At 36.1% G+C, this 24,844-nt stretch overlaps 1 protein-coding gene across 1 annotated transcript; it reads left to right on the top strand.

Moving 5' to 3' along the window:
- Positions 1 to 20,013: 20,013 nt before the first annotated feature.
- Positions 20,014 to 20,809, top strand: LOC308340210 (uncharacterized protein; the record flags this gene model as incomplete). Its single annotated transcript, XM_080799374.1, is given in 2 exon segments — positions 20,014 to 20,733; positions 20,735 to 20,809. Coding segments are annotated over 2 exon segments (795 nt in total).
- Between the last annotated feature and the right edge of the window lie 4,035 nt (positions 20,810 to 24,844).

The raw sequence follows: 24,844 nt of genomic DNA, 5'->3' as shown, positions 1-24,844 counted from the left end.
AAGAGACACTTCATTTATTTGTCAGAGAGAGAGAGTGAGTGAGCAAAGCAGGGGAGTGGCAGGTAGAAGGAGAAGCAGGCTCTCACTGAGCAGGGAGTCCAATGCAGGACACAATCCCAGGACCCTGGGATCATGACCTGAGCCCAGGGCAGACACTTAACTGACTGAACCACCCAGGCGTCCAGAAAAAGACACTTCAATGCCAAAAAACTCGTGTGTACTCAACAACACTGCCAACAATATGGTCACTACAAAATACTGCAACCAATCTAATTAAGGAATGAAAAAAAAGTTTCTCTGTCAATGAGTGAATTTTAAAAAGGCAAGGTCACATATAATTTTGAATTCAAGACATTGTTAAACAGTATTAATTAGATGTTTCTAAGAATTTAAATTACACTGAGAGGGATTATCAATATGAATTTTGTAAATAAAATTGTATTCTGCTGATTAACTTACACACTTTTTCAGAAATGGGGCTTAGAGACAGAGCAATACTCGGCAGAAACCAGCAGCAGCTGTTGGGTTGAGGCTGTTATTTTTTTCAATTTTCATCACTGTTTCTACTTAAGGCAATCTGTCTTTTGGTAAGAAAGACCTGATTTTCTTTTCTTACAATTAGTCTACTATCATTCAGCAGACTGTCACAAAGCAAACATAGGAATTTACAGGTCATGCTCTATCGCTAATGATATAAACAATGCAAATGTTGGTAATATACATAAGAATAAGAAATATGAGAGGGGCGCCTGGGTGGCTCAGTGGGTTAAGCCTCTGCCTTCGGCTCAGGTCATGATCTCAGGGTCCTGGGATCGAGCCCCACATCGGGCTCTCTGCTCAGCGGGGAGCCTGCTTCCTCCTCTCTCTCTGCCTGCCTCTCTGCCTACTTGTGATCTCTGTCAAATAAATAAAATCTTAAAAAAAAAAAAAGAATAAGAAATATGAGAAAGGAAAGCAATGACCATGTATGTATAAAAGATCATTATTATATAGTTAGGTCTACACTATCAAAAAAGCACAATTCTGAAATGAAAGTAATTTTATAGAGGAAATGAAAACAAACTAAAGAATTTAGGCCAATTTATTGTTCACTTCAGGGAAGAGATGATATACCTGCATTCTTTACATGAATGTCTATGATCAGTGTAAAGGAAGAGATCTTTTAGAATTATATTTAATCTTGCTTACTGAAATACCTACTATTTTTTTGTCTTCCTAATTTTTCTCACATTTCTTCCATCACATGTTCATTCTGTCAAGTTATAGTACCTATAGTACCTATATATGTCAAGTTAAAATCCTACCTATGTATTCCAGCCCTACCATAAATGCCTCTTTCTTTGTGTTAGCCTACAAGCATTATTACAGTATTTATCTCATTCCAATTTAGTATCTGAGAGGATCTGCTCAGCACTAATTATGTGCCATGTACTCTCTCAGTGCTTTTACAGAGTGCTCTCGGTTAATGTTCTGCTTCATGTTTTTTCTGATACTCTCAATTAATTGTTCATAACTTAAAGACAGGGATCACATCTGATTCACTTCAAAAAATTCTATATGCATTTTTTTTTTTTTTTCAGAGAGAGAGTGAGCAGTAGGAGGGGTAGGGGGAGAGGGAGAAAGAGTCTCAAGCAGACTTCACATTAAGCATGGAGCACACGCAGGGCTTGAACTCAGGACTCTGAGACCATGACCTGAGCCAAAATCACAAGACAGACACTTAAGCAACTGAGCCACCCAGGCACCCCAAGAATATTCTATGTGCTTTTGATTTAAGTATATATATATATATATATATATATGTGTGTGTGTGTGTGTGTGTGTGTGTGTGTGTATATATTTTTTTTTTTAAGATTTAATTTATTTATTTGACAGAGAGAGAGAGAACACAAGCAGAGGCAGGTCTCCCGCCAAGCAGGGAGACCGATGCAGTGCTCAATCCTAGAACCCTGGGATCATGACCTGAGCCAAAGGCAGATGCTTAACAACTGAGCCACCCAGGCGCCTCTGATTCAAGCATAACATATATTTCTTTTTTTTTTTAAGATTTTATTTATTCATTTGACAGAGAGAGAGAGATCACAAGTAGGCAGAGAGGCAGGCAGAAAGAGATGGGGAAGCAGGCTCCCCGTTGAGCAGAGAGCCTGATGCGGGACTTGATTCCAGGACCCTGAGATCATGACCTGAGCTGAAGGCAGAGGCTTAACCCACCGAGCCACCCAGGCACCCCTGCAATATATATTTCTTATATGGATTTGAGTTCCTGAAAAAAATTACGTTTTCTCACATAATAAAGTCGAAACAAATTGCCTCCATTCTCCTTTTCTGTCATCTCTTGTAGCTGTCATTCTCAAGCATAGGTCTGCTCAAAACTACGACTTTTGTTTCTTCTCTACTTTCTCAGAGAAATATGAGAATGTGCAAATCATGGCTAAGGATTTTTACAGGAGTCTTACAAGTGCAAGCAAGTACTTTGTGACCCTACATCACTTAGAGAAATGAATTCATGAGTTGCTTAAGCAAATCATAGAAGGATTTTCTCTTTCAAGCTCATTTAAAACCAGGAGTCAGAAAAAATATGTCCTTAAATCATAGAAGTTCTTAGCAGAATTTTCACTATTTAAGAAGAAATAAAACAATTCTATCACTCAAATTCAAGTTAGCTATGACACACCATACCGAAAGGTAATCTATTCTCCATGTCAAATACCTTAAATCTGGTAAAGGGTCTGTTGCTAACCAGTTATACGGCCTTAGGCATGAAGCTTAGCCTTTTCTCCACATCAGCATCTCTATCTGAAGTGAAGATGGTAGATTCAATTATCTCTAAATTCCCTTCAAGCTATGCTAGATGCTATAAAAAGGCAGTTACTTATTATTACTCTGAGTTATAAACCATTCCTCTATTGTTAAAATTATACCTCTATTCTTTCAACCTGTAATATCTATGGTGTTTATATAAACATGTTAGGTTCATATAATCTGTTCCATACAATATATGTTATAGCATATTTCTTTTTAGAAATGCATCAGTTTCATTGAGCTAGTGGATATTATTCTCACAGGGTATGAAGGAAAAAGAAAAAGATGCACACGTTTTCCTATTCTCTGCTGAAGATCATCAAGGCTGAATAGGGAGAATAGCTGGACATTTACATAATTAATTTCCTTTATTATTTAAATTGCCCTAGCCAATTACTTTAGAATAAGAGTCATGTTGTGGATCTCACTTTTAGGATACAGTTTCATTAAAATTAAATATGAAAACTTGAATTTTTAAAAGCACAGTGTAGGACCAACTGGAGCAGTTGCCCATTATGATATATCAGTGGAGACATGGGACCTAAACAAGATTGCAAAATGAACCTGTTCTCCTGCCTTTTGCATCATAAGAATTTGTGGGATAGAAATGATTTAGAAAGAATATGGAGAGAAAAAAAAAGAAAGACTGTGGATAAATATTTGCAATAGTTTATCTCAAAATCTTTTTGTCTCTTTTCTCTTTTTATTGAGACTTTGAGACACCCATTCTATAATTTCAGAATCTTCTAATCCTGTGGGCCATAAGATCTATGATCTAAGGCTCATTAAATGATGATACACTAATATTGACAATTTGACTTGCTAGAAATCTCTTCTTGACTACATATTTTTTAAAGAAAGTCGAATAAATGAAAGTATCTTGTAGTCAAGCTCTCAAAAAATTCAAAGTTTCTTTAGAAAGTAAATAAGACATGAAAACTGTTCTTCAGTGTATGTAAAGAAAAAGGAAAATTCACATACATTCACACACATAAACATAGTTAAGGACCTAAGGAAGATCCTGAGTGATAAAGTTACCAAATCAACTCCCTTACTTGGTAATAATTTATTGCTTACACTCATATATAAAATAAGGCCTTTTTTTCTTCTTTTTTATTCAGCAAGTAGGTCACTTGGTTTACAGCATGTCTGTATATCTATTTTAGTTTTATTATATCTTAAACTGTATCAGTCCTCTTTTCTGAGACATCTTATAAAAATCACGTGTAAACTCAAATATACAATGTTGAAGTATTTTTGGAGGTATCAGTTAATTATATCTAGCATTCAAGAAGACAAAAACCATGCTCCACCCAGTGCAGTCTGAAAAAGTTCACCCAAGACTTCTAAGATTCTGATATTGATCTGTGAAAATGCATAACATAGAGCAGTCACATATTTGTAACCCAATCCTTTTTTGCCTTTTCATAACCAAGTGACTTTGAGAAAGTAATAGAAATATTTTGTTTTTAGATTTTACATATAGATAAATAGAAATTTAAATTTGGAATTTTCATTTTGTGCCTAGCTTTATTATAAACATTTGAAATACTTCTACTGTTGTTACTAACAGTATTTCATTTTCATTTGGAAGTCAAAATATGCATTAATATAATTAATATTATAATTGCAACTACTTTTTCATCACTAGCTATTATTAACTTTTTACATATATTGATTTGTTTAAGCCTCAAAGTAAACCTGAGGACATGCTATCATTATTACCATTTACTGATGAGCAAAATTGATATTGAAAATATTAATCAAATGTCCCATTCAATATCTGGCCCTTGGGGTTTCTTACTGCTTTCACTCTCGAATTTTAAATTTTGTTATCATAAATCAGCCCAAAATCACTATTGGGAAGAAAGTAACCAGAATGAAAATGCATACATATCAGCACTTTTGCCGCTCAGAATGAAGAATTATTAAAGATGTGCAGAGAACCGCAAACCCTTTAAAAATCTAAAATGTGAAGCTATTCACATTCTACCTTCCATGTTGTAGTGTGACAATTGCAGAAAAACAGTAAAAAAAAAAAAAAAAAAAAGGAAAAGAAAAAAATCACTAACATGATAACCAGACACTGTAAGAATAACAGTTGAAAAGGTTAGGTCACCATAAAATGTCCAAATCACATCATAACCTCACATTTTCACTTCCAAATTATCTTTTCCCAGCAGGGTAGAAATAGAGATTCAAACTGCATAACCTTTCATCCAACATTATTGCTGTGCTAGAGAGAAGGCTTAAGTAACTTAATTTTTCTCACAAAACCTGATGTTGATATTTGGCAGCTTCTAATCTGGCTGGGTGCCCTGACATGAATTGCAGATTCTCTGTGCTCCTTTTGAGAAGAGTCTGAGGAGGATGAAAGCAGATGCAGACAAACGCAGATGGAGCCCAGAAGCCAAATAGCATGCAGCTCCTCACTACAACAGGAATAGATTTGGCAGCCTCACGGTGTTTTAAGGAAGAAAGGTAATTTTCTATAAAGTAATTAGATAGTCACTTAAACAAACCATTGTGGTGATTTTATTTTGTTTTCTTAACTTTAGGAAATGTTCTTTGAATGCAAGTTAAAATTAAACAGTTGTTTTTGGTTGTTATTGGCTTTGATTATCATTTTTTTAAGGCAATAATGGAATTTAAGGGTTGAAAGTGATATTTAAATTGGAACGTATCCGAACTGATCTCCACAATCAAAGTCAATGTTGACCTTTGCAAACAGATACAACAAAATGAAAGGTCGTTGCCTGGTCTGGCAATTTTAAATCCTATTTCCAAGTTTCCTGATTTTCTGACTATTGCCCTAAACTTCTTAGGGTGGCATTATTTCTCCTTAATCCCCTATTCTTACAGAACTGGAGGTTCTCATACCTGTTCCTGCATGCCCTTCCATCAGCAGTTTTTCCCAGTAGTAGTTCTCTGTTCATTTGTTACTTCTTGGGGGTGGGAAGGGACACTTCTTTTCATATCTATTGGAAAGTTCTCAGTTAGTGTACTTTCTGACCCCTCGACACCATTTTACTCATTCTGCCTTGGGTAGGTCATCTGATTAACTCAAATTTGTATAACTTTTCTTACCCACAGGAGGTACCTAGAATTTCCCCAAAAGTTTATGCTTACAAGGTTCCATCCCTCCCTGGGATATCTGAAGTTTTGAACAGTTAATTTCAAAGACCTTAAACTTTGATACACTCTTTAGACATTCTAGACCATAAAACAAAAAAGAAATTTAAGAAAGTGATTAAGGCTACCCATGTGTACAGGATATATATGGCATTAGGCCTTGGATTTTACTTTGTGGGCAAGGTATTTTAAACCTGGAAGAGACTTACTAAAGTTTATCCAGCTGGTCTTTTTACACTTGAGGGTTTTGTTTTGTTTTGTTTTGTTTTGTTTTGTTTTTTCCTATTTCTGAGGTCTGTGAGGGATCTTCAAGCAAGTTCTGAGATGATTACAGGTACCTGGGTAAAGGCATCACTTTAATAAAAGATGCCTAGACTTCAGAATAAGTGCTGGACATCTATAAGCTTGGCAAAGTAGCTTGGGCCTCAGAGGAAGCTTACAAAGGACCACCTGGGGCGTGGCAGTGTTCTGCAAGACAGACCTCCCGGGGCTTAACAGCAAGCAGAACCCCATGATTAGGTTCTGATAAGAAAAGGCTTGTTGCTGCAGTTTAGCAAGCAAAAGACATGGAAATTTCATGACTACCCTCTAAAAAGGCTAGATTGCTTGTGATCTTGTAAGCTAACAACCAGTATTTGTAGCTGGTTCTGGTAGCTTCAGTATGCAAATGTTCATTGCTTACTTCACAAGCTCAGCATTTCCTAAGTAGGCAAAGATGAAGTAAGAGAACCTTACATTTTTAAAGATATTTTACAATCTGATTTACAGAATATTTGCTACTTTTACATCATGTGCCAGCTAAAGTTTGTGTGTACTTACAGCACTAGGGAGGTTCTGGCTTTAAAATGTAAATGCAAAGCCTATATGAGTCAAGCTAGATTAGCAGCCCCAAATATTTTTTTAATATTCCCAGTCAAGAAGGAAACTATGAACAGAGCATACCCTGAGTCATCTAGCCAGTGCAAAAAAAAACACAGAAACTCAAGATGGTTCTAAATTGGTTAACTTCATATAAGAAAGAAACTTCCCTAGGAGACAGATTTCTTAACTGTAAACAGTTCCATAAGAAGCAACAGAATAAAGAACCATTGTGGTGCATGATTCAAAATGCTCACTCACAAGGCAGAGTAAATACTGGGGTCCTAGCTAGAGACCAAAATGAATAGAGAACTGGGTGTCAGAAACCAGGGACTCAAAGAGGGAACAGAAATTAAGAAAGCTGTGCAAAATGATAATGTAGGAGAGCCAAAATCAATCTGTTGGCAGTTGATGTCTTCCATTTTTTTTTCCCCCTGTTTCAAAACTTAAGCAGAAAAGAAGGAAACCTTTATTAGTTTGCTAGGGCTGCCATAACAAAGTACCACTGACTGAGTGGCTTAAACAAAAACCTATTTTCTCACAATCCTGGAAGCTAGAAGTTCAGATTAAGGTGCTTATTTCTTCTGAGCCTTAGACATGGTAGTCTTTTCTCTTGCTTCTCTGCCTTTCTTATATCCAAATATCCTTCTCTTGTAAAGACACAGTCATGTTGAATTAGGACACACATAATGACCTCATTTTAACTTAATTACCTCTTTACAGCCTTATCTCCAAATATATTCACATCCTGAAGTACTGGAGGTTAGGACTTCAACATGAATTTGGAGGGAATGCCATTCACACCATAACAATGCTAAACTGGGAATGGTTCCACAAAACCCCACTGATGCCATGTTTATCATGCTTCATTCCTGCTTGTTCTTTGTTTTCTTTGTGCTTTCCCAATCTTGGGAGCTCAAATCACTTCTGGAACACAAAATTTAAGATTTAAGAACAATTAAAGAGATTATAGGACTTCATCTTTATCTCAAGTGTTTCAGGGCTTATGGTCCTGAACATTCCTGAGGCTGTCCATCTTCAGATGACCTGAGTTTACTTTAGGTAAGAAACATCTAGGCTGATTTTTAGAGCAGAGACAACTCACTGTCAGAGACTATTTATAAGCTCATAGAACTGGAAAGTGACAGAACCAGGGCTAGATTGCAGTAGTTTTAAATATTTTTATGCAATCAAATGTGCTAAGCCTTCAACTGAAAAAACACAGAGAATAAATCATATGAATTATAGAATGATGCTGGATGATTCCTGACCAGTTTAGGAAAGCTTCCTGAGGACACGATTTTGAATCTTTACTATATTCTGATATACCCCACAGTCTGCAATTACATGAACATTGTTACACTACTATTTAAAACATGGCACTAGTCAACAGGTTAAAATAAATTAAAAGTCTGAAACCAGATAATTCAACTACAAATCAAAAAACATTTTTAGAAAAAGTCTGAAAGTTTGGAAACTTTCCAAAATGACATTGTTATTGAACATGGCATTTGTTTTCCTTTAAGTCTGGATCTTCTATTACTAATAAACAGCTAAAGAGTCATTTTCTTTGCCTCTTTCTCCCATTTATCTAAATCACACCAAAGGCAAGACCACCTTGAAAATTATGATTTATGTGAAGAGACCTGAAATAACTTATTTGCCAAGAATGGACACATAAATTTGACCAAAAATTTTGTGAAATTTTGAAACAGTAAATTTTGCGAATGAAGCTACTAGAAAAACAATCAACGTCATTTGATACAGATATAAAGACATTCTAGAAAGTTATTTTCGCTACTAGCAAATTAAAAACAAAAGAAAATGATGATGATGATGATGATGATGGTGATTCACACTTATTACAGGCCAGGCAAAATTCTAAGTTCTTTATATGTATTTTAATTCATTGAATCTACATAAGAAAATGATTAGATATTCCTCACTAGACAGTTGATGAAATGGAGAGAGAAAAAAATCAATAAGTAGTCCTAGATAACATTGCTATTAAGTGGTAGACTTCTATAAAAATAATCAAATTCAAAGATAGATCAATCTGCACCTAAATTCTTTCTCCTGTTGCCTATACATTATTATTTTTATTTTAGTAAATCATACCTACAGAAAAGTTTATAAATCATGTGGGCTGCTCTATGAATTATCAAAAAGTGAATAAACTCATGGAATCCCCACTATAACTAAAAATTAAACACTGCCAGTACCTCAACAGTATCACATTCCTACTCTCAGAAGTAACTTCTACTTTGACTTTTAATATAATATATTATTACGTGACTTGGGTTTTTATTTGTTTCTTTATTTATTTTTAAAATTTATTTATTTGACAGACAGTGATCACAAGTAGGAAAAGAGGGGCAGAGAGAGAGGAGGAAGCAGGCGCCCCGTTGAGCAGAAAGCCCTATGCGGGGCTCGATCCCAGGACCGTGAGATCATGACCTGAGCTAAGGCAGAGGCTTTAACCCACTGAGCCACCCAGGTACCTCTTGGGTTTTTATTTAAATGAAGTCATAGGCTATATACTATTTATTTTACTTGACTTTATTGTTTGTGAGATTCATCAATTTTGTTTCATGGAGCAAATGTTCATGAATATGAGGGTATGTTTCTAAGCTCCTATTCTGATCTATTGATTTACTTATCTTCTGTTGAATTAACATATACAATTTATTTTACTATATGACTTTTTTTTTATTTTAATAAACATATAGTTTATTTTTAGCCCCAGGGGTACAGGTCTGTGAATCGCCAGGTTTACACATTTCACAGCACTCATCATAGCACATACCCTCCCCAATGTCCATTTCCCCACCACCCTCTCCCGTCCCCCCTCCCCCCAGCAACCCTCAGTCTGTTTTTTGAGATTGAGTCTTTTATGGTTTGTCTCCCTCCCAATCCCATCTTTTCATTTTTTCTTTTCTTACCTCCGCCCAACCCCCCGCCTTGCATCTCCACTTCCACATATCAAAGAGATCATATGATAGTTGTCTTTCTCCGATTGACTTATTTCGCTAAGCATGATACCCTCTAGTTCCATCCACGTAGTCACAAATGGCAAGATTTGATGTCTTTTGATGGCTGCATAGTATTCCATTGTGTATATATACCACTTCTTCTTGATCCATTCATCTGTTGATGGACATCTAGGCTCTTTCCACAGTTTGGCTATTGTGGACATTGCTGCTATAAACATTTGGGTGCACGTGCCCCTTCGGAGCACCACGTTTGTATCTTTAGGATATATACCCAGGAGTGCAATCGCTGCGTCATACGGTAGATCTATTTTCAGTTTTTTGAGGAACCTCCACACTGTTTTCCAGAGTGGTTGCACCAGCTTGCATTCCCACCAGCAGTGTAGGAGGATTCCCCTCTCTCTGCATCCTGGCCAGCATCTGTCATTTCTTGACTTGTTAATTTTAGCCATTCTGACTGGTATGAGGTGGTATCTCATTGTGGTTTTGATTTGTATTTCCCTGATGCCAAGTGATGTGGAGCATTTTTTCATGTGTCTGTTGGCCATCTGGATGTCTTCTTTGCAGAAATGTCTGTTCATGTCCTCTGCCCGTTTCTAGATTGGATTATTTGTTCTTTGGGTGTTGAGTTTGATAAGCTCTTTATAGATTTTGGATACGAGCCCTTTATCTGATATGTCGTTTGCAAATTTCTTCTCCCATTCTGTCAGTTGTCTTTTGGTTTTGTTAACTGTTTCCTTTGCTGTGCGAAAGCTTTTGATCTTGATGAAATCCCAATAGTTCATTGTTGCCCTTGCTTCCCTTGCCTTTGGCGATGGTCCTAGGAAGAAGTTGCTGCGGTTGAGGTCAAAGAGGTTGCTGCCTGCATTCTCCTCAAGGATTTTGATAGATTCCTTTCTCACATTGAGGTCCTTCATCCATGTTGAGTCTATTTTCATGTGTGGTGTAAGGAAATAGACCAATTCCATTTTTCTGCATGTGGCTGTACAATTTTCCCAGCACCATTTGTTAAAGAGGCTGTCTTTTCTCCTTTGGATATTCTTTCCTGCTTTGTCGAAGATTAGTTGACCATAGCGTTGAGGGTCTATTTCTGGGCTCTCTATTCTGTTCCATTGGTCTATATGTCTGTTTTTGTGCCAGTACCATACTGTCTTGATGATGACAGCTTTGTAATAGAGCTTGAAGTCTGGAATTGTGATGCCACCGACTTTGGCTTTCTTTTTCAATATTCCTTTGGCTATTCGAGGTCTTTTCTGGTTCCATATAAATTTTAGGATTATTTGTTCTATTTCTTTAAAAAAAATGGATGGGATTTTGATAGGGATTGCATTAAATGTGTAGATTGCTTTAGGTAGAATAGACATTTTCACAATATGTGTTCTTCCAATCCATGAGCATGGAATATTTTTCCATTTCTTGGTGTCTTCCTCAATTTCTTTCATGAGTACTTTATAGTTTTCTGAGTATAGATTCTTTGCCTCTTTGGTTAGATTTATTCCTAGGTATCTTATGGTTTTGGGTGCGATTGTAAATGGGACTGACTCCTCAATGTCTCTTTCTTCTGTCTTGTTGTTAGTGTAAAGAAATGTGACTGATTTCTGTGCATTGACTTTATATCCTGACACTTTACTGAATTCCTGTATAAGTTCGAGCAGTTTTGGAGTGGAGCCTTTTGGGTTTTCCACATATAGTATCATATCATCTGCAAAGAGTGAGAGTTTGACTTCTTCTTTGCCAATTTGGATGCCTTTAATTTCTTTTTGTTGTCTGATTGCTGAGGCTAGGACTTCTAGTACTATGTTGAACAGCAGTGGTGATAACGGACATCCCTGCCGTGTTCCCGACCTTAGTGGAAAAGCTTTCAGTTCTTCCCCATTGAGAATGATATTTTCAGTGGGTTTTTCATAGATGGCTTTGATAATATTGAGGTATGTGCCTTCTATCCCTACACTTTGAAGAGTTTTAATCAGGAAGGGATGCTGCACTTTGTCAAATGCTTTTTCAGCATCTATTGAGAGTATCATATGGTTCTTACTCTTTCTTTTATTAATGTATTGTATCACATTGATGGATTTGTGGATGTTGAACCAACCTTGGAGCCCTGGAATAAATCCCACTTGGTCGTGGTGAATAATCCTTTTAATGTACTGTTGGATCCTATTGGCCAGTATTTTGGTGAGAATTTTTGCATCTGTGTTCATCAAAGATATTGGTCTGTAATTCTCTTTTTTGGTAGGATCCTTGTCTGGTTTTGGGATCAAGGTGATGCTGGTCTCATAGAATGAGTTTGGAAGTTTTCCTTCCATTTCTATTTTTTGGAACAGTTTCAGAAGAATAGGAATTGAATCTTCTTTATATGTTTGGTAGAATTCCCCTGGGAAGCCGTCTGGTCCTGGACTTTTGTTTGTTTGGAGATTTTTGATGACTGTTTCAATCTCCTTACTGGTTATGGGTCTCTTCAGGTTATCTATTTCTTCCTGGTTCAGTTGTGGTAGTTTATATGTCTCTAGGAATGTATCCATTTCTTCCAGATTGTCAAATTTGTTGGCGTAGAGTTGCTCGTAGTATGTTCTTATAATTGTTTGTATTTCTTTGGTGTTGGTTGTGATCTCTCCTCTTTCATTCATGATTTTATTTATTTGCGTCCTTTCTCTTTTCTTTTGGATAAGTCTGGCCAGGGGTTTGTCAATCTTATTAATTCTTTCAAAGAACCAGCTCCTAGTTTTGTTGATTTGTTCTATTGTTTTTTTAGTTTCTATTTCATTGGTTTCTGTTCTGATCTTTATGATTTCTCTTCTCCTGCTGGGTTTAGGCTTTCTTTGTTTTTCTCTCTCCAGCTCCTTTAGGTATAAGGTTAGGTTGTGTATTTGAGACCTTTCTTGTTTCTTGAGAAAGGCTTGCACCGCTATATATTTTCCTCTCAGGACTGCCTTTGTTGTGTCCCACAGATTTTGAACCATTGTGTTTTCATTATCACTTGTTTCCATGATTTTTTTCAATTCTCTTTAATTTCCTGGTTGACCCATTCATTTTTTAGAAGGATGCTGTTTAGTCTCCATGTATTTGCATTCTTTCCAAATTTCCTCTTGTGATTGAGTTCTAGCTTCAGATCATTGTCGTCTGAAAATATGCAGGGAATGATCTCAATCTTTTGGTACTGATTGAGACCTGATTTATGACCCAGGATGTGGTCTATTCTGGAGAATGTTCCATGTGCACTAGAGAAGAATGTGTATTCTGTTGCTTTGGGATGGAATGTTCTGAATATATCTGTGATGTCCATCTGGTCTAGTGTGTCATTTTAGGCCTTTATTTCCTTGTTGATCTTTTGCTAAGATGATCTGTCCATTTCAGTGAGGGAAGTGTTAAAGTCCCCTGCTATTATTGTATTACTGTCGATGTATTTCTTTGATTTTGTTATTAATTGGTTTATATAGCTGGCTGCTCCCATGTTAGGGGCATAGATATTTAAGATTGTTAGGTCTTCTTGTTGGACAGACCCTTTGAGTAGGATATAGTGTCCTTCCTCATCTCTTATTATAGTCTTTGGCTTAAAATCTAATTGATCTGATATAAGGATTGCCACCCCAGCTTTCTTCTGATGTCCATTAGCATCGTACATTGTTTTCCACCCCCTCACTTTAAATCTGGAGGTGTCATCGGGTCTAAAATGAGTTTCCTGTAGGCAGCATATTGATGGGTTTTGTTTTTTTATCCATTCTGATACCCTGTGTCTTTTGATTGGGGCATTTAGCCCATTCACATTCAGGGTAACTATTGAGAGATATGAATTTAGTGCCATTGTATTGCCTGTAAGGTGACTGTTACTGTATATGGTCTCTGTTTCTTTCTGATCTACTACTTTTAGGGTCTCTCTTTGCCTAGAGGACCCCTTTCAATATTTCCTGTAGAGCTGGTTTGGTGTTTGCAAATTCTTTCAGCTTTTGTTTGTCCTGGAAGCTCTTTATCTCTCCTTCTATTTTCAACGATAGCCTAGCCGGATATAGTATTCTTGGCTGCATGTTTTTCTCATTTAGTGCTCTGAATATATCATGCCAGTTCTTTCTGGCCTGCCAGGTCTCTGTGGATAGGTCTGCTGCCAATCTAATGTTTTTACCCTTGTATGTTACAGACTTCTTTTCCTGGGCTGCTTTCAGGATTTTCTCTTTGTCACTAAGACTTGTAAATTTTACTATCAGGTGATGAGGTGTGGACCTATTTTTATTGATTTTGAGGGGCGTTCTTAGCATCTCCTGGATTTTGATGTTTGTTCCCTTTGCCATATTAGGGAAATTCTCTCCAATAATTGTCTCCAATATACCTTCTGCTCCCTTCTCTCTTTCTTCTTCTTCTGGAATCCCAATTATTCTAATGTTGTGTCGTTTTATGGTGTCACTTATCTCTCGAATTCTCTCCTCATGGTCCTGTATTTGTTTGTCTCTCTTTTGCTCAGCTTCTTTATTCTCTGTCATTTGGTCTTCTATGTCACTAATTCTTTCTTCTGCCTCATTTATCCTAGTAGTGAGAGCTTCCATTTTTTATTGCACTTCATTAATAGCTTTTTTGATTTCAACTTGGTTAGATTTTAGTTCTTTTATTTCTCCAGAAAGGGCTTTTATCTCTCCGGAGAGAGTTTCTCTAATATCTTCTATGCCTTTTTCGAGCCCGGCTAGAACCTTGAGAATTGTCATTCTGAACTCTAGATCTGTCATGTTACCAATGTCCATATTGATTAGGTCTCTAGCCTCGGTACGGCCTCTTGTTCTTTTTTTTTGAGGTGAGTTTTTCCCGCCTTGTCATTTTTTCCAGGTAAGATTTGCTTTCTCCTCCTCTAGAATTCTTCTGTTCTTGGTGAGTGAAGTTGTTCTCGGCTGGATTTCTTGTTGATCTTCTGGGGGAGGGGCCTCTTGTAGTGATTTTCAAGTGTCTTTGCCGCAGGTGGAATTGCACCGCCCTTGCCAGGGGCCATGTTAAGTAATCCACTCGGGTTTGGTTTCGGGAGCTTTTGTTCCCTGAGCGCTTTCCGTAGAATTCCGGAGGACGGGAATGAAGGTGGTGGCCTCCCAATCTCTCGGCCCGGAGGAGCTGAGAGCTTGGGGTTCCACTCCTCAGTGTGCCCTCAGAGAAAAGCGCCCAACCGCCCCGCCTCCCTGGCGTGAGGTCGCACCTTGAGGAAAGCAGTCAATTGCTGGAACCTGGAGAAAATCGCCAGGTCGCTTCTGTCTCCGTGGCCTCTGGCCGCGCTCTGAGCCCACCCAGCCTTCAACCGGCACAAGGTAACCCCGGGCTGAGAGCTCAGTCCTCGGCTCTGTTGCTGTAGCCAGCTTCCCCGCTCCAATACCTGCGAGCTCCACGGCCCTCAGACACCCCCAGTCCTTCCGTGACCCCGTGGGACCTGGGGTTATGCTGACCCCGCCTGGGTTTCCACCTGGTTTAGCCCCTGGAGCGATGTCTCCCAGTGGAGCAGACTTTTAAAAGTCCCGATTTTGTGCTCGGTTGCTCCGCTGCTTGCCGGGAGCCAGCCCCTCCTCCCGGGGTCTATCTTCCCGTCGCTTTGGATTCACTTCTCCGCAGGTCCTACCTTTAACAAAGTGATCGATTTTCTGTTTCTAGAATTGTTGCTCTTCTTCTCTTCGATTTCCCGTTGGATTTATAGGTGTTCACAATGGTTAGATAAGCTATCTAGCTGATCTCCTGCTACCCAATGTCCTCTCAGCCTGCTACTTCTCCGCCATCTTGACTCCTCCCCCATATGACTTTTTTTAATGTCACTTTTTTCCATCATAAATATTCTCCTTAGTCCCTATGCCCTATTTCCCTCATCCCCCTGTCCCACATCCCTCTGGTAACCATCAGTTTGCTCTCTATAGTTAAGAGTCTGTTTCTTTGTCTATTTCTCTCTCTTTTCTTTCCCTTTGCTCCCTTGTTTTCTCAAATTCCACATATGAGTAAATCATACAGTATTTGTCTTTCTCTAATTTTGCTTTGCCTTATAATCCCTAGCTCTATCCATGTCATCACAAATGGCAAGATTTAATTCTTTTTTATGAGTGAATAATATTCCATTATATATATGTGTGTGTTTGTGTGTCAGTATCACATGTTCTTTATCCATTCATCTATCAATGGACTCAGGCCCCTTCCATAGTTTGGATATTGTAAATAATGCTGCAATGAACACAGGGGTGCATGTATCCTTCTGAGCAGCTGTTTTACTGAGGACAAATACCAAGTATTGCAGTACCTGGATCAAAGGGTAGTTCTATTTTTAATTTTTTGAGGTATCTCCATACTCTTTTCCACAATGGCTACATCAGTTTGCATTCCCACCAACAGTGTTAGAGTTTCTTTTTTTCCACACGTTCACCAATACTGGTTGTTTCTTATGTTTTTGATTTTAGTGATTCTAACAGGCATGAGGTGATATTAGGGTTTTGATTTGCATTTCCCCAATGATGAGGGATGTTGAGCATCTTTTCATGTGTCTTGGACATCTGTATGCCTTCTTTGGAGAAATGTCTGTTCATGTCTTCTGTCCATTTTTTAATTGGAATATTTGTTTTTTGGGTATTGAGTTGTACCAGTTCTTTATTGGATACGTTATTTGCAAATATCTTTTCCCATTCAACAGATTGCCTTTTAGTTTTGTTAATTGTTTCCTTCACAGTGCAGAAGGTCTTTATATTGATGTAGTCACAACAGTTTATTTCTGCTTTTATTTCCCTTCCCTCAGGAGACATATCTAGAAAAATGTTGCTATTGCTGATGTCAGAGATTACTGCCTGTGCTCTCTTCAAGGATTTTCATGGTTTCAAGTCTCACATTTAGCTCTTTAATCCATTTTGAGTTTATTTTTATGTATGCTGAAGGAAAGTGGGTATTTCATTCTTTTACATGTCTAGTTTTCCCAACACCGTTTATTGAAGAAATTTTTCCTATTGTAGATTCATTCCTTCTTTGTCAAAGATTAACTGACCATATTACTGTGGCTTACTTCTGGGTTTTCTGGTCTATTCCATTGATCTGTGTGTCTATTTTTATGCCTAATTTACTACATATTTTTTTTTTAAACATTGATCTTGTTTTCTAAGATTGCTATGGCTTTTCCTGGTTCTTTATATTTCAATAAAAAAATTAGAATCAATTTTTCAGTTTACATATGTGTATCTACACAAACTCCCAGGATTCTTTTTCCAGGGAAGCCACTGAACATATAAATCAATTTGAGAAACTTTACATCTTTCCAATATTGAATATTCCAATAAAAAATGTGGTCTGTTCTTCCTTTTATTTGTACCTCTATAATTTCTCTCAATAATTTTTATACTTTTCTATTTAGAGGTCTTACATAGATATATTCCTAGGAGTTTTGCTTTACCTGCTGATGTAAATGATATATAATTACAAAATTTATTTCCCAATTGTTTCTTGGCTAAATATATTTAAATGAAGCTGAATTTTAGATTGACGTTATATCCAATAAGCTTGCTAAGTCATATTTTAATTTAATTTAATTTAAATTTATCTGTAAGCCTTTTTTTCCTCCAATCCTACACACTTTTTCTTGCAGCAATAAGAAACTCCAGAACAAGAAAAATGAAGGTGCCAACAGTGGACATCCTTACATATTTGTGACCTAGTGGTATTTCATCATCTGGTATGCCTCTGCAGGTTTTTATTTGTTTTGTTTTGTTTCATTTTAAATTCATAATTGAATTAAGTTATTTTCTACTCCTATTACACTAAGAGAACATTGTTGGCGGTGATAATTGTTGGCTCAGTTTTGGTTTTTAATCATAAAACTGTGTCGAGTTTTGCTTTATCAAATGCTTTTCTCTGAATTTTCTGACATTACTTTTCTCTTTTCCTTTGTTCTGTAAATGTAGTGAATTACATGAATTGATTACCCAGTGTTAACTGAATATTACATTCATGAATTAAACCCAGTTTGGTGATAATATACAATTTATTTTATGTATCGTTGGATTTGGTGTGCTTATCTTTTGTTTAGGATTTTTGCAACCGTGTTTATGAGATACTTTATGTTATAGTTTTGGTTTTTTTTTCTTTTTTTCTTTTAAGATCCTTGTAAGATTTTTAAGTAAGGGGATGTGTTCTCAAAACAAAAAAGTTGTTCATTTTTTCCTATCATCTGAAAAGATTTGTGGATATATTAATAGCATTTCTTTTTTAAACATTTGGAAGAATTCACTGATGAAACCATCTGCATTTGTAGTTAATTTGAAGACAGGTTTTAAATTATGAATTCAGTTTATTCAATAGATCAGGGCTACAGAGATTTTTTTTTCTTCTTTCCTAGTTTACTCTTAAACCTCAAAAGTTATTCATTCCAAACAGAATGTCCAGAGCTCTTTGTCTTTTGGAGCTCTTTCTGAATCTTTAGCTACCATGGCAGCAATAGCAAAAAAAGCAGAAACACTAATATAAAGAATAAGCTGGCACATAATCACAAAAAATACTTTCTCAATTCAATTATAGAGATGATCAAAAGGATATTTCACTCTCATCAAGTGAAAAACAAAGAAATTGAAAACCTTCACATGGATTTCCTTAATTTTACATTAACTCTCATTCCATGCTATTATGTTTTACTATTTTAAAGTTAAATACAGAGTTAAAAATGTGTGAGAAAAAGTACTTTTCTTCAACCTCGTTAAGCAGATATAATGTAAGCAGCTACTAAGAAACTGGTACAGGGAATAAATTGGCAAATCTTAATCAGATGTGGGTGGTTTTGGTTTTGTCTTATACATGTTATTATACATTCAATTTTCAAGTTTATACCTTAAACCAAGTATACGTTTGTAAGTATAAAACATGACATGTACGTAAATATAAATATTTTAATATTTAATCAAAAGATTACATTTAAAAAAATTATACTCTTTTGCTTTATATTCTAGCAGTGAACATATGCTGAATAATATAAAATTTATCTTAGATAAGATTACCAGAATTAAAATGTTGCTAGTGTTATTTCTTTGGTATAACATACAAATTTATTTACTACTTATTATTCATCAGTGATCTTAAAATTATTTAAAATACTTTTACCTTTGATTGTATGGTAGTTCCTAGTATTTGTCAATTACAGGATAAAATAAAATTACTTTGCTAATAACAAAACTCAATGTTTAAAGTTAATTATAATAATTTAAATAAAAGCAAGGGCTATATACATATTCATTTAATAATACAGAAAAACATTAAATATAATTTTACATTTTAATTTCCTTTTTTCCTAAAATACACACTAAAAAAAACATCCAAACATTATATATATAGCTCCCATTATCTCGTTAGTATCAACACTATGACATCACTATAGATGACATAAAATGTTGCCTAGTTATTTTCTAGTACTAAAGGAATCAGCCTTGCTGGGAATTCAGAGACCACAGAAATGTAAGCATGAATGTCTGTTTAAATATCTAACAACATTAGTAAATATCTAAGTAAATATATATAAAATTATGGTGTATAATAACTTCTTTGAAAAAATGTTTTCTAATTCTTACAAAGCCAGAAATGTTTATATAAATATATGATATTTTTCTACATCAAGAACCAGTAATATAATTATAAATAATAGAGTAGAGAAAGATTAATATTTTGGTAGAAGTACTTTAACTCAGAGCTTTACTCAGTTTATCACAAACAATTCAATACATTAACTTTGATCAATATCCAATATGCATCCTAGAATTATTTAATTTGCAACTTACATGTGTTCAGGTTTAAACTTTTTTTTTTAATATTTTATTTATTTATTTGACAGAGAGAGAGATCACAGGTAGGCAGAGAGGCAGGCAGAGAGAGAGGAGGAAGCAGGTTCCCCGCTGAGCAGAGAGCCCGATGCGGGGCTCGATCCCAGGACCCTGAGATCATGACCTGAGCTGAAGGCAGAGGCTTTAACCCACTGAGCCACCCAGGCGCCCCCAAGTTTAAACTTTTTTACACTAACCTAACAGTTAAGTTACTGAATTGTCTTCATGTTTTGATTGTTTTTCTCCTGCAGTGGGCCTGACTGAGCCTTGTTTAGATCCCTGCCATATTACCTGTACAAGTCAACACAACAACCAATTCTATATGAACAAATTCGCAACAAATTTAGGACTATTTTTTGTTGTAAATATCAATAGTTCACCTTTGGCTGAACCCAGAATATTTGGAGTGTATATATTTTGCTCAGATAAAACACTAAGAAATAATGGTTGTCTGTCAATCAAAATGGATAAACAGAGACAAAATATTGCACTTGTTTTCCTCTCTTTTCTCTTGCACCCAAGACCAAAATAAGTTCAAACATGAGTCTCATGAGGTGGAAAAAAATCTTCAGAGAGACAATAAGGTGTCCAGGGATGAAAACAAGGCTCTCAGAAAAGAAAACAAGTCCCTTTGGGGAGAAAATAAAGCTCTTCAACGAGAAAACAAAGCCTTCCGAATGGACAACCAGTTGATCAGGGAGGTAAATCAATCCTTGAGACAGCAAAACGAGGTTCTATGGAAGTTTAAAAATGTGGTTTTAGAGAGCCAAAAACCAGCAGGGGAAAAAATCAATGCTTTGAACACAGAAAGAAAATCTTATTGGCAACAGAATCGAGCCCTGGAAGCACAGATCAAGGCTCTCAGAGAACAGAAGAAGGCCTTCCAGAAAGAAGCAAAAGCTCTTCAGGAAGAAATAAGGTCTCTCCATGAGGAGATAAAGGCCTTGCAACACCAGGAGAGAGCAATCAAGATGGAGGAACAAGCCCTGATGAAAGAAGGAATAGCACTAGAGATGGAAGAACAGGCTCTGTGGAAGGAGGAACAGGCACTTCGTGAGGAGAACAAGGCTCTTAGAGAAGAAAACAGGGCTCTTCAAGAGGAGGAGAAAGCCCTTCTGGAAGAGGCAAAGGTACTTCAAGAGTGGAATAAGATTCTTCAGGGAGAAGACAACAAACACACTTGTTGGAAAAATGCACAAGAATAAAACAGAGCAGGAGAATTGTGACTTGAAGTCATAACTAGCAAACCATGAAGACCATTGACATTCCAGTAAAAACCAGTAAAACTTTTCAAGGTGAAATACTGTTGTTGGGATTGAAATAAAAAACCTGTAAATTTACAGTACTCAGTATCTGGTCCTGGAAACTAAATAAATTTCTGAAAAGTTAAAAAATAAAAAAGGAAAATTATTCTTTTGGGTTTACTTAGATATCATACTACTGTTGGAGATATATATTATTCCAGAATAATCTGCAAAGATGTATTGCTCAAAACATGACACTGAATGCACAAGGGGTCTGCCCTTTACTTTCAAAGACATTGGATGAATATTATAAGATAACAGCACAGTGGAAATATCTGTCTCAAAACTTGGTCTTAGAATTATGAATATAGTGAAATATAAAGTTTTCCATACTTCAAATGTATTGTAAAACAAATATACTATAGAAGAATATCCTGTGTCTTTTATGCTTAGTTCAGCCATCTAGTTGAGGTCAAATAAGAGCAATTTTTAAAATAGTCAATAATACAGCAATTGAGTGTTTACCTGCTTCCCCACTTTCTCTTTATTTTTACTTCCAGCTCTTGTCCTCCTTTTGCTTGCAGGGAGGGAGGCTGTTCTAACAAATGTGTTAAAGAAAGAAAGGAAGGAGTGAGAAAACAAGTCTCCAAACTTACAATGGAGGTTTTGGAGTTTGGAATGTGAATGTGTGGAGCAGTTCGTAATGAATGTAAATTAGAGGAGGAAGAAATGGATTTTTCAGAAGTGTTAATGCTGATAATTGATCTAATTGAATTCTCTTTAAAAAATAATTATGCCAAAATTGAATCACATGGACTGATGGATTTATTAGAGTTTCATATGTAGCTACAGATCGCTAGAGTACAATCTGCATAGAGGGCTGGTGCCATACCTTATTTTTCATCATTGCAAATTTGAACATTTGATTCAGGGTAAGTGTTTAATGGGTTTTACTGTACATAACTGAAGTTTATATCTCGCTCTGGTTCTTGTCTGCTGTTGGGGAATGGGAGAATAAGAAAATTATAGGAAGAGAACAATTGTCTCTCCTTGGTGCTGCAGCGTCTGCAAAAGACCAGCATACACTTATTGAATACCCGTAATTAGCACTCTATTAAGCAAGACGTTTACACTTAGGTATAAAAAGTGAAAAAATTCCACAGAATGTTTATTCTGTGTTTTTATTCTGTGTTTTATATTCCACAGAATACAAAAGAAGATAAAACATTATTACTTCATTCCTTAAGAAAGACTACCATGCCTGAAAACAATTTGCTGACCACTGTTTCTTGGAACTTATAGATACCATTTAAATAAAATAATCAGCTTTGGAGAATATTAAAAAGCAAAGTTTGTAGATGTATGCTTGATTGATGTGCAGTCCAACTGGGACAGAGAAGAAACACAAAGCCCGTGTCATTGTTTCTACCTCAAAAGATAGGGAAGAAGACTGCAGGCAGGAGAATGACCAGCTTGGTGTTCTAGGGATTTATGAATATGTGGCTATATTGCCTACACATTAATCTTGATAATTTATTGTTCAAAGAAAAGAGCCCTTGCTCTACAAATTCCTTGCTATAGTATTTAGGAGAAATAAATTATTTTACTGTTTGGTGACCACGTCAGAAGAGCAGTGTCCATGGCGTGGGTATCGTTATCAAGGGCTCCTCTCAGTGAGAACATTGTCATTGCATCATAGTTAAATCAGCAGTGACTCAGGTTAAACTGTAAGCTTAGTGCATACTGATCAGAATTTCAATATGTCTTCTTTGAATTTAAATGCTAACCTGAAAACTGGCACTGCTACAAAGAAATTTTGATTAATCTTTATAGTCCACTCTACATGTGAAACATTATATAAGTAGGGAATGGGTTAAAACAATTTATGTTGATATCACTTATCATAATGTCTGATGTTTTACCCTTACAGACTAACCAAAATCTTCTTCTAAAATTTCCAGTTACTATATTTATGAAATACTATATTTATGAAATACTATACTGAAAACTCTATTTTCCCATATAATTAGTTGGATACATTTACATGTACATTAAAAAGTTTTCATATTTCTTGTTAGATATCAATTTCATGGAAATTGTATGTTAAAAAGTAGAAACACTTTTAGAGAAAAATAGGGGCATTCTAATACTCACAATGCAGGAACTTAAGTATATATGAACTTTCTTTCTTTGTTGTTCATTTCTAGATCTTTCCTCATGATTTCCAGAAAGGATGGTACCTGAATACCTAATGTTCCCAGTGGGATTGCCCTTCCTCCAGTCCAGTAGTTATTAACTGCAGGAAAGAACACTTGCATGGATACTCCAAATATCTTCTTAGAGATGACAGACTGCTTAACTTTAAGACACCCTCAGATCTAAATCCATATACTAATGTCCATTTATTTAAGGCCACACGTTCCAGGCTCCCAAGTCGATCCTTCTTCGCTCTGATTTATATCCCATGATGCTCTATATAAGCTCTAATATATCCCAATTCTACATCATTTCTTACTCTCTTGAACATTTTATCTAACCTCCAATATCTTTATCTCTTTCCTGAAAGTTGTTTTGTCTTCTTAACTTAGATAGACCTTAGTGATACTCCTCACTTAGTATACCTTTCAAGTGAAAGCTTTCAGGCACCAGTGAAGATGGAGCTAGTATAGGTTTCCACATTTCTCCATTTAGAAAAACATTACCCTATTTCCTCCTACAAAAGAATTTATTTCAGTGAAGCACATATGAGATACCACTTCTATCTTATGTGATACTTCATATTCATTTGTCTCATTCAGACATTAAAAGTTTTAGAATCTGGTTCACAACATTTCTCTTCCCGCCTGCTTCCTGCTTTTACTTTCTCTGTATGACTTCAAACTGCATGTAGACGATTAGTCCAGAAATGTGCCACTCAGCACCTTAGATCTTATTTTCTTTTTTTTAAAGATTTAATTTATTTATTTGAGAGAAAGAGAGAGAGAGAAAACAAGCAGGGGGGAGAGGGAGAAGCAGACTCTCCACTGAGCAGGGAGCCCATTGTGGGGCTCAATCCCAGGACCCTGGGATCATGACCTGAGCTGAAGGCAGACACTTAACTGATTGAGCCAGCCAGGAGCACCTGGATCTTATTTTCAAAAACTATTTCCTCCAGATCATCTCAGTCTCCAACCTCATTGTCATACCTCAACACCTTTATGATTGGCAAGTACACTGATTCTGAGCTAATTCTCTGGCCAGTGTAGAGTGGTATTTACTGATAGGGAATACTAGTCTCAATTTCACTATAGTTTCCTGTAATGTACCCTAGTTAGTCCCAGCCCCCACCAAAGATCTACAAGAATAAGCCAAAACTATTGTTATATCATCTGAAAATAGTGAGACAAGATATTCAAGGACTGAGGGATACTGAAGCTTGCTAAAAGAGACTGTTCATAATTGGCTCAAAGGAAGAACTGTACACATTTTTTTCAACTTGGTATTCATGATGTCACGTTGGTGTCTTCAACTTTGTATACTCCAAAGTAAGGCTTTCTTTTCTTTTCTTTTTTTTTTTTCTTCCTTCCTTGTTCCTTCCTTCCTTCCTTCCTTCCTTCGTTCCTTCCTTTCATAAAGCTAATAAACATTTACCAACACAAAGTCAAAGTACTTGAAAACTGCTTAAAGAAAACAATGAAATCTAGATGTTTTGTAATCCCTGAATTTGTGCATTTTAAATAGACAATACTCTCCAATTAATTTCAGATATTGATAGCATCAGATATTTATCTTCCAAATAAATTTCATGAGACATTAATGGTCTACACTGTGTTGACCATGATTCATATTTTAAACAGGAAAAATAAATGGATATAATTGAAACAATGAATCAAGACCTTCTTCCTCTAAAACATTATCATCATTATTTTTATCAAGGCATATATTTTAATATTTACGTAACTAGTTAAGAATCATAGTTACTATTCTTAAAAAATATTAGTACCTAATTTTGTAATAGGGAATGAAAAGCATAAAGTAACTGCAAAATTGC

Source organism: Martes martes (assembly GCF_963455335.1).
Source record: "Martes martes genome assembly, chromosome: 3".
NCBI classification, from domain to species: Eukaryota; Metazoa; Chordata; class Mammalia; order Carnivora; family Mustelidae; genus Martes; species Martes martes.
The sequence above is the reverse complement of the archived record's forward strand: the minus strand, read 5'-3'. Positions and strand labels throughout refer to the sequence as shown.